This window comes from Salvelinus sp. IW2-2015, unplaced genomic scaffold, assembly GCF_002910315.2.
Source record: "Salvelinus sp. IW2-2015 unplaced genomic scaffold, ASM291031v2 Un_scaffold5343, whole genome shotgun sequence".
NCBI lineage: Eukaryota > Metazoa > Chordata > Actinopteri > Salmoniformes > Salmonidae > Salvelinus > Salvelinus sp. IW2-2015.
Window position 1 is genome coordinate 6,182 of NW_019946608.1, and position 15,074 is coordinate 21,255.

Consider the following 15,074-nt stretch of genomic DNA (forward strand, 5'->3'; position numbering starts at 1 on the left):
TTGCCCTCCAGTTTCTCTCTCCAAGTCTCCCCTCCATATATATATCATCCAATCTTATGATACCCACTCCATATCTCTCTATTTCATTCTCTCTTCCATCTCCTTCCATCTCCCCTCCATATCGTCCTCTCATTCTTTCCTTGTTCAGGTTTCTCCCTTCCATCTCTCCTCTCCATTTCGCCCTCCATAATTCTTTCATCCATTCTCCCTTCCATTTCTCCGCTCCATTCTCCCCTCCATTTCCTCTTCTCCATGTTCTCCCCTCTCAGTCCCCTCCCTCCCATTTCTCCCTCCATTCTCCTTTCGCATTTCTCGCCTCGCATAATTTCATCCATAATCCCATCCATTATTTTTTTTCCTCCCGCCATTCTCTCCAATATCTCCTCTTCCCTCGCGCAAAATCTCTCATACCCTCCCTCTTGTACGCTCTCCTTCCATTCTCTTCCTAGTCGCCGCTCCATTCTGTCTCTTATTTCATTATACTCCTCTCCAAGTTCTCTTCCCCTCCCGTATTTCTCCTCCGCTTCGGCGTATTACTCTCTTCCCATTCCTCTCCTCTCATCTTCGTGTGTCCTCCATTCCTACTCTCCCGATTCTCTCCGTCTCCATTCTCCTTTCCATTTCTCGGCTTCCTCCCGAACTCCCCCTCTCAACTTCCATTCTCCCTTCATTTCTCCTCCATTCCTCCCTCCATATTTTTCCATTCTCTCTCTCCCATTCTCCCTCCAATTCCCTCTCATTCTCCTCCATTCTCTCTTCCAAACTTCCCTCTCCCTCCCATCTTAAGCCTCCATGCTCCCTCCAAAATTTTTTCTCCCCTCTTTCCCTCTAATTCTCCCTCTATTTCTCTCTCCATCCTCCCGTCTCACGCCGATTTTCTGCCCTTTCATGTTCTCCCTCCATTTTCTCTCTCCTCATTTCTCTCTCCATCTCCTCCTCATTCCTCTCCTCCAGTTCTCTCCTCAATTCTCTCCCCATCTCTCCTCATTCTCCCTCCATTCTCTCCGTCATTCTTTCCCCTCCGAGCTCATTCCTCCTCTCTCTATTCTCCCAATTAATCCCTCCACTTCGTCGCACCGCCCAATTCTCTCCCAATTCTCCCTTCTTCCCTCCATCCCCCTAACTCCTCTTCTCCCTCCCTTCCATTACTCGTCCTCCATTTTCGCTCTTCCTTCATTCCCCTTCCATTCATAACTCACTCATTCGCTACCCTTCCCATACTCCTCCTCATTCTCCCTCCGCATTTCTCTCTTCCATTCTCCCTCCATTCTCCCTCTATTCTCGTCTCATTCTCTCTTCCATACCTCTCCATTCCTCCTCGCCTATTCTCCATCTCTCCATCTTCCGCCCAATTCTCCCTCCATTCTACCCTCCAATCTCACGTACCCGCACACCCCGCCATTCCTTCTCCTCTTACATTTTTTTTTCCTCTTTTTTTTTTTTCCCCCCATCTCCAATTTGCCTTTCTCTTCCTCCGATTTTCTTTCGTCCATTCTTCTCTCATGCCATTCCTTCCCGTCCACTTTCTCTCACTTCATCCTTGCCTCATTCTCTCTTTGCCATTCTCCACTACATCCCTCCTGATTCTCTTCCTACCATATCTTCCCCTCCATTTCTCCCCTCTCCCCTCTATTTTTCCTCCTCTCAATTATTCTCTCCTCTCATTTCTCCCTATCTCACTCTCACCATCTCCTGACTCCCCTTGCCCTCTCTCCCTCCATTCCTTCTCCATCATTCCTCTCTCCGCAAATTCCTTCTCCTCAGTTCTCCCCGCCATTCTCTCCTCATTCTCCCCATCCCATTCCTCTCACGGCCATTCTCTCACTTCCATTCTCACCACTCATTCTTCACCCCGCTCCAATTTTCCGTCTAAGCCTCAATTGCTCCCGTCCATTCTCTCCTTCATTTCTTCCCTCCATTTTCTCCCGTCCATTCTCCGTTCCATTCTCCCATTAAAGTTTTTTTTGTTTATGTCCCCCCCCCCATTATCTCTTCGCGGCCATGTGCGTCGTCCTATTGTCTGCCCCTCCCCTTCTATTTCTCCCTCCCTATGCTTCTCCTCCCATTCTCCCTCTCACTCCATTCTCCCTGGCATTATTCTCCCCTCCATTCTCTTCCTCATCCCGCCTATGAACCCGTATTCCTCATTCCGTTCCTCTCAGCTCTTCCTCAATTCTCCCTCATCTCTCCATTCTCCCTTCCATTTCTCTCCTCCATTTCTCTTCCGCATCCATTCTCGCCTTCATTCTCCCCTTCCATTCACTGTCTCCTCATTTCTCCCTCCATTTTCTCACCTGCCATTCCCTCCATTCTCCCCAGTAACCCTCCATTCTCCCGCCCATTCTCTCCATTCTCCCTCCTCCCTCCCTAATCTCTCTCTCCCCTCCCTCCATGTTCTTCCCTCCATTTCTCTCCTCATTTCTCTCCTCCATTCTCTCCTCATTCTTCCCTCCAATGCTCTCCTCATTCTCCCTGCCGATTTCGCTCTCCCATTCTCCCCATTGTTCTCCCCTCTATTCTCTCTCCAATTCTCTCTCCATGTCTCTCTCCATTCTCTCTCCATTCTCTCTCATTTCTCCTCCCAATTTTTTGACCTGCCCTGCCATGTCTCCCCTCCAATCTCCCGCTCACCTCCATTCTCCCTCATGTCTCCCTCCATTCTCCCGTCCATCTCTTCCATTCTCCTCTTCCATTCTCCCTCCATTCTCTCTCGATTCATCCTTCCATTCCTCTCTCCATTCTCCCTTCGTCCCTCCATTCTCTTTATCCTCCCATTCTCCCTCCAATTCTCCCTACCTCCCTCTGTATTCTGCCCTTTCGCCTATTCCTCTCTCATCTACTCCCCCTCTCAACTCCATTCTCCTCTTCATTCTCCCTCCATTCCTCTCCTCATTCTCGTCTCCATTCTCTTCCTCATTCTCCCTCCATTCTGCTCCTCATTCTCCCTCCCTCCTCTGCCTCATTCTCCCTCCATCTCTCCTCATTTCTCCCTCCATTTCTTGCTCCTCATTTCTCCCTCCAGTTCTCTCCTCATTCTCCCGTCCGATTCTCCTCCCATTCTCCTTCCCATTCTCCACTAATTCCCGCCATTCTCCCGCCATTCTCTCCATTCTCCCTCTCCTCCCTAATCCTCTCTCTCCCTCCTCCATTCTCCCTCCATTCCTCTCCTCATTCTTCCCTCCATTACTCTCCTCATTTCTCCCTCCATTCCTCTCCGTCGATTCTCCCTCCATGCTCTCTCCATTTCTCCCTTCATTCTCCTTCCATTTGTCCCTCCATTCTCCCTCCATTCTCACCTCATTCTCCCTCCATTCTCTCTCCATTCTCTTTCCATTCTCCCTCTATTTCCCTCCATAATCCTTCCATTCTCCCTCCATTCTCCTTCTCCCTCCATTCTCCCCCCAATCTCCCTACATTCTCCCTCCCTGTGTCCGTCTGTCTGTGGCCCCTGCAGGTCAGTACACAGTGATGATGTGTCACTTCTATCTGAAGAGGAAGATTGGCTATTTCGTCATCCAGACCTACATGCCCTGCTTCATGACCGTCATCCTCTCCCAGGTGTCCTTCTGGCTCAACCGCGAGTCTGTCCCCGCCAGGACTGTCTTCGGTCAGTAGTGTGACCAACATAATTATATTGCATCTCTATGAGTCTGTACCCGCCAGGACTGTCTTCGGTCAGTAGTGTGACAGTTTTCTGAAGGCAAAAACGAAATGAAATTCCCATGAGCACCACAATGCATTTTCCACAATGCTTTTTCACCCAATGCTCTACTGAGGTTTTCTACCATACAGTTTTGATCTACTGCACTAGTTACGTTGGTGTGTTGTACTTCCAACAATGTGTTGGCAAGTTGCTTGTGATTCAAACCTTCCCCAAACAACCTAATTCATACTCTTAGTGGAGGTGCTCCGACACTAATGTGAGTTGTACCACATACAAGGTTTTTTAATTGCATTCTTCCCAACCCACACTAAGACATTACCCCATTCCACTACCTTTTCAATCTTGTTTTTATCATATGAAGGAAAGCTTTGCTTTTATACTGACAGTACTATCAGGCTTGATTGAGTTGTTTTGTATTGTGGTAATGTGGTACCTGTTTGTCCTTTAATCCCGTTGTTTTAATAATACATGTTCAGGCTGTATCACAACCAGCCGTGATTGGGAGTCCCATAGGGCGGCGCACAATTGGCCCAGCTTCGTCCGGGTTTGGCCGTCATTGTAAATAAGAATTTGTTCTTAACTGACTTGCCTAGTTAAATAAAGGTTAAATTAAAATAAAATTAAAATAATAATAATTTTAAAAATACATTTTTTWAATATTTTTTTTTAAATACATTTTTTAAATTGAATTGTTTTCATTTTTCATGACATCTTTTTTGGTCAGTAGCTGCCCAACATTTCTGTTTCTATTTGTCTGTTTCTTCCTGTTTCTCTCTGTTTTTCTAAGTGTCTCCCATCTCTCTGCGTTGCATACGCCACCTTGGGCCAGAGAGTTACGGAAACAATGGGAAAAGATCRCCTCGCGGACAGAGAAAATGCTTGAAACCAGCCTTGGTTTCTTCTTCTCTGCATTATGTTTCTCCTTCATCATCTCTCTTCATAGGTGTGACCACCGTGCTGACCATGACCACTCTTAGCATCAGTGCCCGTAACTCTCTGCCCAAGGTGGCGTATGCCACAGCCATGGACTGGTTCATAGCAGTCTGTTATGCCTTCGTCTTCTCTGCTCTCATCGAGTTCGCTACCGTCAACTACTTCACCAAGAGGAGCTGGGCCTGGGATGGGAAGAAAGCCATGGAGGACACACGCAAGGTGTGTGTGTATTTGTGTGTGTGTGTGTGTGTTGTGACTCTTGTGCTGTGGTGTATTGTCTGTGTGTGTGCGTGTGTGTGCTTGTTTGACCTGTGTTGTGTGTGTGTGTGGTGTGGTGTGTGTGTGCTGTGTGTGCGGTGGCGTGTGTGTGTGTTGTGTGTGTGTTTGGTGGTGTGTGTGTGTCGTGTGTAGTGTGCTGTTCGATGTGATGCGTGCTGTGTGGGTGGTTGGGTGGGTTTGTTTTAAGCTTCCACGCTGCACTAGTGCGTGTGTCGCATGGCGTGCGTGATTGTGTGTATGACTGTCAATAGGTCACAGCTCAAGCCGTGCCAGTCTCCAGGCTCTGGCCAGTCGCTCCAGGGTCTCTGGCAGGTCTCTCAGAGCTCTTTGCAGGGTCCACGGCTCTCTGCCAGTCTCGCACCTGGTGCTTGGCGTCGCCCTTCCAGGGTCCAAGCCCTGCAGGCGTCGCAGGCTGTCTGGCAAACTCCTAGGCTCTGCAGTCTCCCAGTGCTTGCAGTCCATGCCAGCGCTGCTTGCCAAGTTCTCGCAGACTTCTGCCAGCGTCTTTGCCAGTCGGTCTGCCTAGGTTCCAGACCCTGCCAGGGTCCAGGTCTGCCACATCACTCTAGGCTTTGCCGGGTCTCCAGGCTTCTGCCCTGGTCTCCATCGCTCCTGCCAAGTTCTCCAAGGTCTGCCAGTCCTCCAGGCTCGTGCAGGGTCCATGCTCTTGCCAGGTCCAGGCTTGCCAGTTCCTCACAATGGCTCTGCCACCAGGCTCTACGCTTCCAGGTCAGCTTCTGCTAAGGTCCAGGCTCGCTCAGCTGCTGGTCCAGGCTCTGGCCAGTCGAAGCGCTCTGCAGGGTCCAGCCTCCACTGAGCTTTGCCAGTCTCCAGGCTCTGCTAGGTCCAGGCCCTGCCAGGTCCAGGCTCTGCCCAATCTCACTCTTTGCCCAAAGCTCTGTCAGTTCCAGGCTTGCCAGGCGTCCAGGCTCTTGCCAGTCTTCCGAGGCTCTGGCACTAGGGTTCTCCAGGCTCTGCCAGTCTCACTCTCCAGTTCTCCACAGTCTCCAGGCTCCTGGCCAGTCCCCAGGCTCTGCAAGTGGTCTAGCATGGTCCAGCGTGTACCATCTGCAGGTAGGCCAGCCTCTGCCAGTCTCGGCCGCAGGTCCTTCCTCTGCACAGTCATCCAGGTCGGTCGTCATGCTGCTGCAGGCGTTCCAGTGCTCTGCCAGTCTCCAAGGCTCTGCCAGTCCTCCAGGCTCTAGCAGGGCTTCCAGGCTCTGCAGTCTCCAGGCTCTGCCAGTCTCCAGGCTCTCGCAGCAGTGCTAGGGTCCCAGGCTCTGCCTAGTCTCCAGGCTCTGCCAGTCGTCACAAGGCTCTGCAGGGTCCAGGCTCTCCGCTCAGACGCAGGGTCAGGCTCGCCTAAGGTCTCCTGGCTCCGCCAGTGTCCAGGCTCTGCCAGGGTCCAGGCTCTGCCAGTCTCCAGACTCTGCTAGGGTCCAGGCTCTGCCAGTCTCCAGGCTCTGCCAGGGTCCAGGCTCTGCCAGTTTCCAGACTCTGCTAGGGTCCAGGCTCTGCCAGTCTCCAGGCTCTACCAAGGTCCAGACTCTGCTAGGGTCCAGGCTCTGCCAGACATAAGATACACATACACACACAGTCTTGGACTAGGTTATTGGTTGGAACTTAATACAATGACAACAGGTCCCTAGCGGACCAACACAATAGGACACGTGTTACACAAGATGGACATTTAAAGAGAGAGAGGAAGGCAACACTTGTATACATTTGTAAACTACGCTTAGTTTAGCCCTAACACCTTGCCCCAAKCTGCCACTCTTATGGGTAAGAAGTATTATAATGCATGTATTTACATGTTGAAGGTCTTCGTTGAGTATCTCTGTTGGGTATCTTCGGATGGTCTGGTCTTTCGTCTTCAGGTGTAAGTCTCTGATTGTCCACAAGATGTCGCGATGTCGTTTCTCTTAGTTGTCTGTTTCCTTGCACTCGTTCCCCAGCGTGGGAATGGAAGCTGTATAGATAACTGATGATTCACCTTGTTAGATACTCCAACATAGCCTTAATTGTTCAGAGGTTTCATGTGTCTTCAACCTTGTGTTGCGTTTGGGGGTAGTGACTACTCGTGGACCTCAGCTGCAGCGCTTTGTCCTCTAGTCTGATATGTAAATTCTTAACTCACATGTTTTATACCCTAGGGTAGAAAGGGGGAGTTTCTGTCTTCATGACACGCTCTCTGGGTTCCCTGGAGCGTAGCTAGTTACGAGGCAAGGAATCACCGTTTACTACGGTCTCATTAGACAACTAAAATCACAGGCTCATCGTCACAAGAAACATTCTCTTTGATCTGGATATTTTCTACACAACGTGAAGAATAAAAAAAAAAATCATATGTACATTATAACGTCCTCATTTAACTTTTAATAACATCATAAAATAGACATTACATTTTCATATTCCATCCATCATTATGCCCATCATTTGGCTGATCAAATCTATTGTCCTAAAGTCCATTTAATGCATGTTACAGTTCTAAGGTAGACTCTCCATACGGCACACACAGACATTCCAATCCCTAACACTAAAGGAAAAAAGGATTAGTCTGCTGCCTTAACATCTACGATGGGCGTAAAGGTGTCATAACCCCCCTCCGTACCTCTCCCACTCTGCGGGAGGTAGAGATATCTCTGTAGAGCTGATCCTCACAGGRCAGTCATGACACTATTGATCCCTTTACTAGGTGGTAGAGATATCTCTGTAGAGCTGATCCTCGCAGGCCAGTCATGACACTATTGATACCTTTACTAGTTCCGCTGTACTACTGTTGATACTATTGATCCCCTGATGTTGTTTTACAGCCAATTCATCTTTTAATAAATTGCTTCCAATGTTTTCACTGAAGACCCAACGTCAGTCTAGAATGCCTATTTATTTTTCTTCCTTTACTACTGTTACTATAGTCTTTAGCTTACTACGGGAAAGTTGTATTCAGTGCCAAGATGTTTCCTCAATTTCAGTTGAATCCAATGTTATCATGTGAATTTAGAATGAAATACTGAAACAATGTTTTCCTTTTGTTGTTCTTCTCCTGGCCAGAAAAACCCCATGACTCTGTCCAAGCAGCCTAACAACACCTGTTCAGCCGGGGTCAACTACACTCCCAACCTGACTAAGGACAACGCCGTCTCCACCATCTCCAACAGCGCAGACATCCAGCTGAAACTGGCTGAGGTCAAGAACCCGACCCCAAAAGACTTACAACAGCGTCAGCAAGATCGACAAGATGTCCCGTATAGTGTTTCCTGTTCTGTTTGGGACATTCAACCTGGTTTACTGGGCTACGTACCTCAACAGGGAACCAGTGATCAAAGGAGCTGTGAACCCCTATACATAGAAGGAGAAGGCCAGGGAAGTGGTCTTAAAGGTCCCCTGTTACCTATGGAGTGGCATTACGTTTTGATCAGAGCACATAACAGGTTAAGGTTTAGAGTTAAGGTTAGGGTTAAGGTTAGGGTTTGAGTTAGGGTTAAGTCAGGGTTAGGGTTGGTTAAGGTTAGGGTTAAGAGTTAAGGTTAAGGTTAGGGTTAAGGTTAGGTTTAAGGTTAGGGTTAGGGTTAAGGTTAGGGTTAGGGCTCTGGTTACAAGTAGGGCATTTTATTATATATAGGGAATAGGGTGCCATTTGTGGCATTGAGGCTCCTGTCTCACCTCACCCACCCCTACACTATACCATACACTATACACTACACTATACCAACTACACTATACCACTACACTATACCACTACACTATACACTACACTACCACTACACTATAACCACTACAACTACAACCACTACACTACACCTCTACAACTACACACTACACTAATACACTACACTATACCACTTACCTATACATACACTATACACTACACTATACACACACTATACATTAACTTACACTACAACACTACACTACCCACCTACACTATACAACACTACACTATACCACTACACTATACCACTACACTATACCACTACACTATACCACTACACTATAACTACACTATACCACTACACTATACCACTACACTACTCCACTACACTATACCACTACACTATAACAACCACTACACTATCACCACTACACTTACACCACTAACTATTAACCACTACACTATACACCACTACACTACACTACACCACTACACTACGCACTACACTATAACCTACACTACACACACTACACACTAACTATACACTAACTACAACACTACACTACACACTCACTAACCACTACACTATACCACTACACTAACCACTACTAACCACTACACTAAAACACCTAATACACTACACTATACCACTACACTATACAACTACACTACACCCTAACTTTCCACTAACTATACCACTACACTATACCACTACACTATACCACTACACTAACCACTACACTATACCACTACACTATACCAGCTACACTATACGATACACTACAACCACTAACACTAACCACTACACTACACCACTCACTATACCACTACACTATAACTCACTACCTAATACCACTACACTATCACCCTACACTATACCAAACTACACTATACCACTACATCTATACCACTACACTATACCACTACACCTATCACTACACTACACAACCACTACACTATACCACTACACTAACCACTACACTAACCACTACACTATAACACATACACGCTATACCACTACAATACTACACCACTACACTACACCACTACACTACATAGAATAACTGTTGCATAAACTGGACCCACATACTGCTATCCTATCAACACAATGCCAAGCAATTCATCCCTTTTGTTCTAATCATATGGTTTCTAGGAGAGATCTCTTAATCCCTTATTCATCATGGTTTACTAGGAGAGTTATGCTCTTATTGTTTTCATCTCAACACAAACTATATATGAGAGCTATAATATGAGCTATAATATGGATATAGCCCATAGAAATAGAATTTCTAGAAAGGGTTTAGAGCCTCTAACCCTGGCATATGACTGGTTAAACGTATGGGTACTTTCCGTTCGTTTGACCTGGTGTTGCGGATGCAATCCCAATATTACAGATATTATTTCTATGGGAATAGTATTGCCCAATGTTTGCCTTGACTCGTTCTACCTGTATGATAATACAGCTTCTACTTTCATAAACGTATCTCTCCTTTTTGCTCTCCTGTTTCTAGAACTCCAGATAGTCATCACCGATGATTCGTTTCTGCCACAACACGCTGCATCCAAATAGTACCTCTATTCTCTATTAAATGCACTACTTTTGACCAGCACCCAAAGGGCTCTGGGCCCTATAGGGAACAGGGTACCATTTGGGACAGGTAACTCTGACCGGGAACATTTGCATTTACACATTTTTCCACACAGGTCCAGATGCGTTCTGTTGCCTAAAGAGGACAGCGAGGCAAATGGCTATGCAAAACAATGTACTTACTCTATGACTACTGTATTAAACACTAATACGTGATATACTTGTATTAATACTATATGACTACTGTATTAATACTATATGACCATGTATAATATAGCTTATTATACTATATGACTACTGTATTAATATCTATGACCACTGTATTAATAGCTTCCCGTGACTACTGTATTAACACTATATGACTACTGTATTAATACTATATGACTACTGTAATTAATACTATATGACTACTGTATTAATAATATATGACTACTGTATTAATACTATATGACTATTGTATTAATACTATATTGACTACTGTATTAATACTATATGACTACTGTTTAATACTCTATGACTACTTGTATTAATACTCTATGACCACTGTGTTTAATACTTCTATGACCAACTGTATTAATACTATGTGACTACTGTATTAATACTCTATGACTATCTGTATTAATACTTCCCAACCCTGTATTAATACGCTATGCCCGTGGGTATTAATGTTATATGATCACTGTTTATTGATACTCTATGACCCACTGTATTATATACTCTGTGTCCCCGGTATTAATACTTATTGACTACTGTATCAGTACTTTACAACTTCTGTATTAATGCTCTAATGCATACTGTATTTAGTACTATATGACCGCCTTGTATTAATACTCTATGCGTGCTGCATTAATACTAATATGGTTGCTGTATTAATACTATACGACTATTGTATTGGTGCACTATATCCACTGTAGTAATACCCACAACTGCTGTATTAATACTATATGACTACCGTATTGATACTCTATGTCCACTGTAGTAATACTCCACAACTGCTGTATTAATACTATATGCACACTGCATAAATGCGATATGAGTATGTATTAATACTCCAGCGGCCGCTCTATTATACTATATGCCGCTGTATCAATACTCTACGACATCTGTATTGATACTCTATGCCCACTGTATTAATACTCCCGTGACTGCTGTATTAATACTATATGATACTGCGTTAATACTCTATGGCTACTGTATTAATACTATATGACTACTGCGTTAATACTCTATGGCTACTGTATTAATACTATATGTCTACTGCTATTAATACTATATGACTACTGTGTTATCTTTATGATACTGTGTTAATACTTTATTGGCTACTGTATTAATACTATATGACTACTGTATTAATACTGTATGACTACTGTATTAATACTTTATGAATACAGTAATACTATATGACTACTGTATTAATTTTTTATATACTATGATGCCTGATTTTATCTTTGAAAATCTTGGGTTGCGTCTCAAGATGTCACTCTATTATCTAATGGTGCACTATAATTGACAGAACCCTGTGGACCTTGGTCAAACATAGTGCACTGTATAGGGAATAGGGTGCATTTTGGGACGTCACCTTGGCTGTGTACTAATAATTTGGGCTGAAATGCGTGTCTTAGGTCTTAAGCATGGCTCTCCACTTAGCTTGTTAGATAGATGTAAGATAATAGCATGATCAATTTTGGCCTCGGACTGGTAATTCGTCACGAATGCAGTGACATTTCTTGCAATATCTTTTGAGAAGCCAGTGTTACTAATTGTCGGCACCATTTTTTGTTGTTTAACTAAATAGCCATTTTTTCTGTTGAATGAAGACTGGAATTTGAGCTGTGAAGTGATAGTTAACAGCTTTTATGCTTGTCGATCAGTCCCTGCAGGATTCCGCAGTTCTGCGATCTGAAATTGACAAAATCATCGCATATTGCCATGCAAAATTGTCAGAATCAAAAATCAAGTATTTTTTTGCCCCCAAATAACACAAAAAAATCCTGTGAAATCCTGAAGGGACTGGTAGATTGCTCTTGTGAAAGACATTTGTATGTGATATAACTGCTTCTTTTAGCCAGGCCAGGCTCTATTCAATTACTAACGGTTAGCTTGGATTTGCACAATACTGCGTAACTTTCACCAAATTCCCATTTTTTTTTCAGAAATCCCGGTTGGAGGATTCCCTGATCCCTGCTGATTCTAGGAAATCTTCCAAATCAAATCAATATCAAATGGTATTTTGTCACATGCATTCGTAAAAACAACAGGTGTAGACTGACAGTGAAATAGCTCCCCTGACGGGTCCTTTAGAATAATGCAGAGAGAAAATTGAAAAGTAATAGAAAGATAATAACAATTAAAAATGAGTACAACTTGGCAATGCACAGGGTACCAGTACAGAGTTGATGTACAGGGGATGAGTTACAACAATGGCTATATACACAGGAGGGTACAGTACAGAATTGAATGTACAAGGGTATGAGTTAACAACATTGCTTATATACATACAGGGTACCAGTACAGAGTTGATGTACAGGGGTATGAGGTAATAACATGGTTATAATACACAGGGTACCAGTACTGAGTAGATGTGCAGGGTATGAGGTGATAACATGGCTATAATACACAGGGTACCAGTACTGAGTTGATGTACAGGGGTATGAGGTAATAACATGGTTATATACACAGGGTACCAGTACTGAGTAGATGTACAGGGTATGAGTAACAACATGGCTGTATACACAGGGTACACAGTACAGAGTTGATGTGGCAGGGGTATGAGGTAACAACCTGGCTGTATACACAGGGTACCAGTACTGAGTCAATGATAAATGCCTATATACACAGGGTACCAGTACTGAGCAGATGTTCAGGAAATGTACAGCAAATGTGATGAGTCAACGAAGTTAGTGCAAAAAGGGGTCAATGCAGATAGTCTGGGTAGTTTTTGGTTAACTATTTAGCGGTCAACTGTGATTTCTGAAAAATGCAGGGAATTTGGTGAAAGATGAATTTACCAACCCTAGCTTGGATGAACTACTACATGCAGACACAGTAACACGGAGTTACAGCTTCGGTTGACTGAAGAGAGACTGCTTTCCAAGTAACTCTACTTTCTAATATAGTGCTCTGCTTTTGACCAGAGCATGTCGGGAATAAGGAGTCCTGGTCCCATACGGCTCTGGTACAAGGTTATTGCTCTGTGTAGGGAATAAGGAGTATTTGGGACGTACAAGAGAGATTAGTTGAATAGCTACACGCTTAGCAGCTCTAACAGAATGCTTTTTTACATACTGTATTTTATGCTCTTTCAGGCTTCTGGATATTTTGTTTTTTTCCTTCCTATGTGCATTAAATGATGATGATGATGATGATGATACAATTCTTCTATGAACAAATAGTTTTTTTTTATGCTTTTGGAGTAAAAATGTCTGAATCTTTCTCCTCACATTTTTTAGTGTAAGTATCTGTACTGGAGAGACAGAGTAGTTCTGTAGCTAAATAAAACGGATAAATTCTCTTTTTCACCTTTTTTAGTTATTTTATATGAATCGGCTCTATTTAAAGGACACGAAGGTGATTAAAATCATCATTGAATAACCAACATTAGAAATGCACAGTCTTTCTCGATAATACGAAACACTGCTTCCTCAAAGTGCTTTGAAAGGGTCGAAGAGAGCTGGGAGTGTGTCTGTTTCTACATCAAAACAGCTTCTTACTTTACTTTCCATAATATGTTCCATTTAAAGCAGTAATTTGGATCAGTTTATTGTTGTCAATGGTCTCCGCAGCTCTCTTGCCGAACCTCTAGCATGCAAAATAAAACATACCATTGACAACACCACCATAGTGTGTGAATAGAGAGAATGGGTTTGGAATTATCAAAGTTCTACATAAAGTTCTAAGAAGAAATCAAGGTTCTAAGATGCTCTGACCAGAGTTCTATAGTTCCTATACAGGACACCTCAAGTCAAATCATTCTCTACAGTTCTATAGTTTTATACAGGAACATCAAGTAGAATCATTCTCTATAGATCTACTGTTTAATACAGGACACCTCAAGTAAGAATGATTTCTCTACAGTTCTATAGTTCTATACAGGACACCTAAGTAGAATCATTCTCTATAAGTTTCTATAGTTCTATATCAGGTAACTCAATTAGAATCATTCTCTATAGTTTATAGTTCTATACAGGGACACCTTCAAGTAGAATCATTCTCTATAGTTCTACTACAGGACACCTAATTTAGAATCATTCTCTATAAGTTCTATAGTTCTATACAGGACACCTGCAGTAGAATCATTCTCTACAGGTCTATGTTTTCTATACAGGACACCTCAAGTAGAATCATTCTCTATAGTTCTATAGTTCTATACAGGACCCTCAGTAGAATCATTCTCTATAGTTCTACTGGTTCTATACAGGACACCTCAAGTAGAATAATTCTCTATAGTTCTATGGTTCTATACAGGACAGCCTATCAAGTAGAATCATTCTCTATAGTTCTATAGTTTCTATAACAGGAACCTGAAGTAAGAATCAATTCTCTATAGATCTTCTGTTTATACAGGACACCTCAAGTAGAATCATTCTCTATAGTTCTATTAGTTCTATTCAGGACACCTCAAGTAGTATCATTCTCTATATACTATCAGTTCTATACAGGACCCTTCAAGTAAGAATCATTCCTCTATAGTTCTTTTTAGTTCTATCAGGACACTCAAGTAGAATCATTCTCTTATAGTTCTATGGTTCTATACAGGACCCTCAAGTAGAGATCATTCTCTATAGGTTCTACTGTTTATACAGGACACCTCACGTTAGAATCATTCTCTATAAGTTCTATGGGTTTTATACAGGAACACCTCAAGTAGAATCATTCTCTATAAGTTCTATACAGTGACACCTCAAGTCAAATCAATTCTCTATATGATTATGGTTCTATACGGACACCTCAAGTAGAAT

At 43.5% G+C, this 15,074-nt stretch overlaps 1 protein-coding gene across 1 annotated transcript in view; it reads left to right on the plus strand.

The window, feature by feature from the left end:
* Positions 1–3,357: 3,357 nt before the first annotated feature.
* The window catches only part of LOC112078167 (gamma-aminobutyric acid receptor subunit alpha-5-like), a gene marked incomplete at its 5' end in the record, with an annotated part of 13,681 nt that continues 1,964 nt past the window's right edge, over positions 3,358–15,074 (plus strand). The window contains 3 exons of the mRNA XM_070441966.1: positions 3,358–3,607; positions 4,608–4,816; positions 7,928–8,284. Coding sequence (XP_070298067.1) covers positions 3,358–3,607; positions 4,608–4,816; positions 7,928–8,284 — 816 coding nt within the window. The remainder of the gene's footprint in view (positions 3,608–4,607; positions 4,817–7,927; positions 8,285–15,074) is intronic.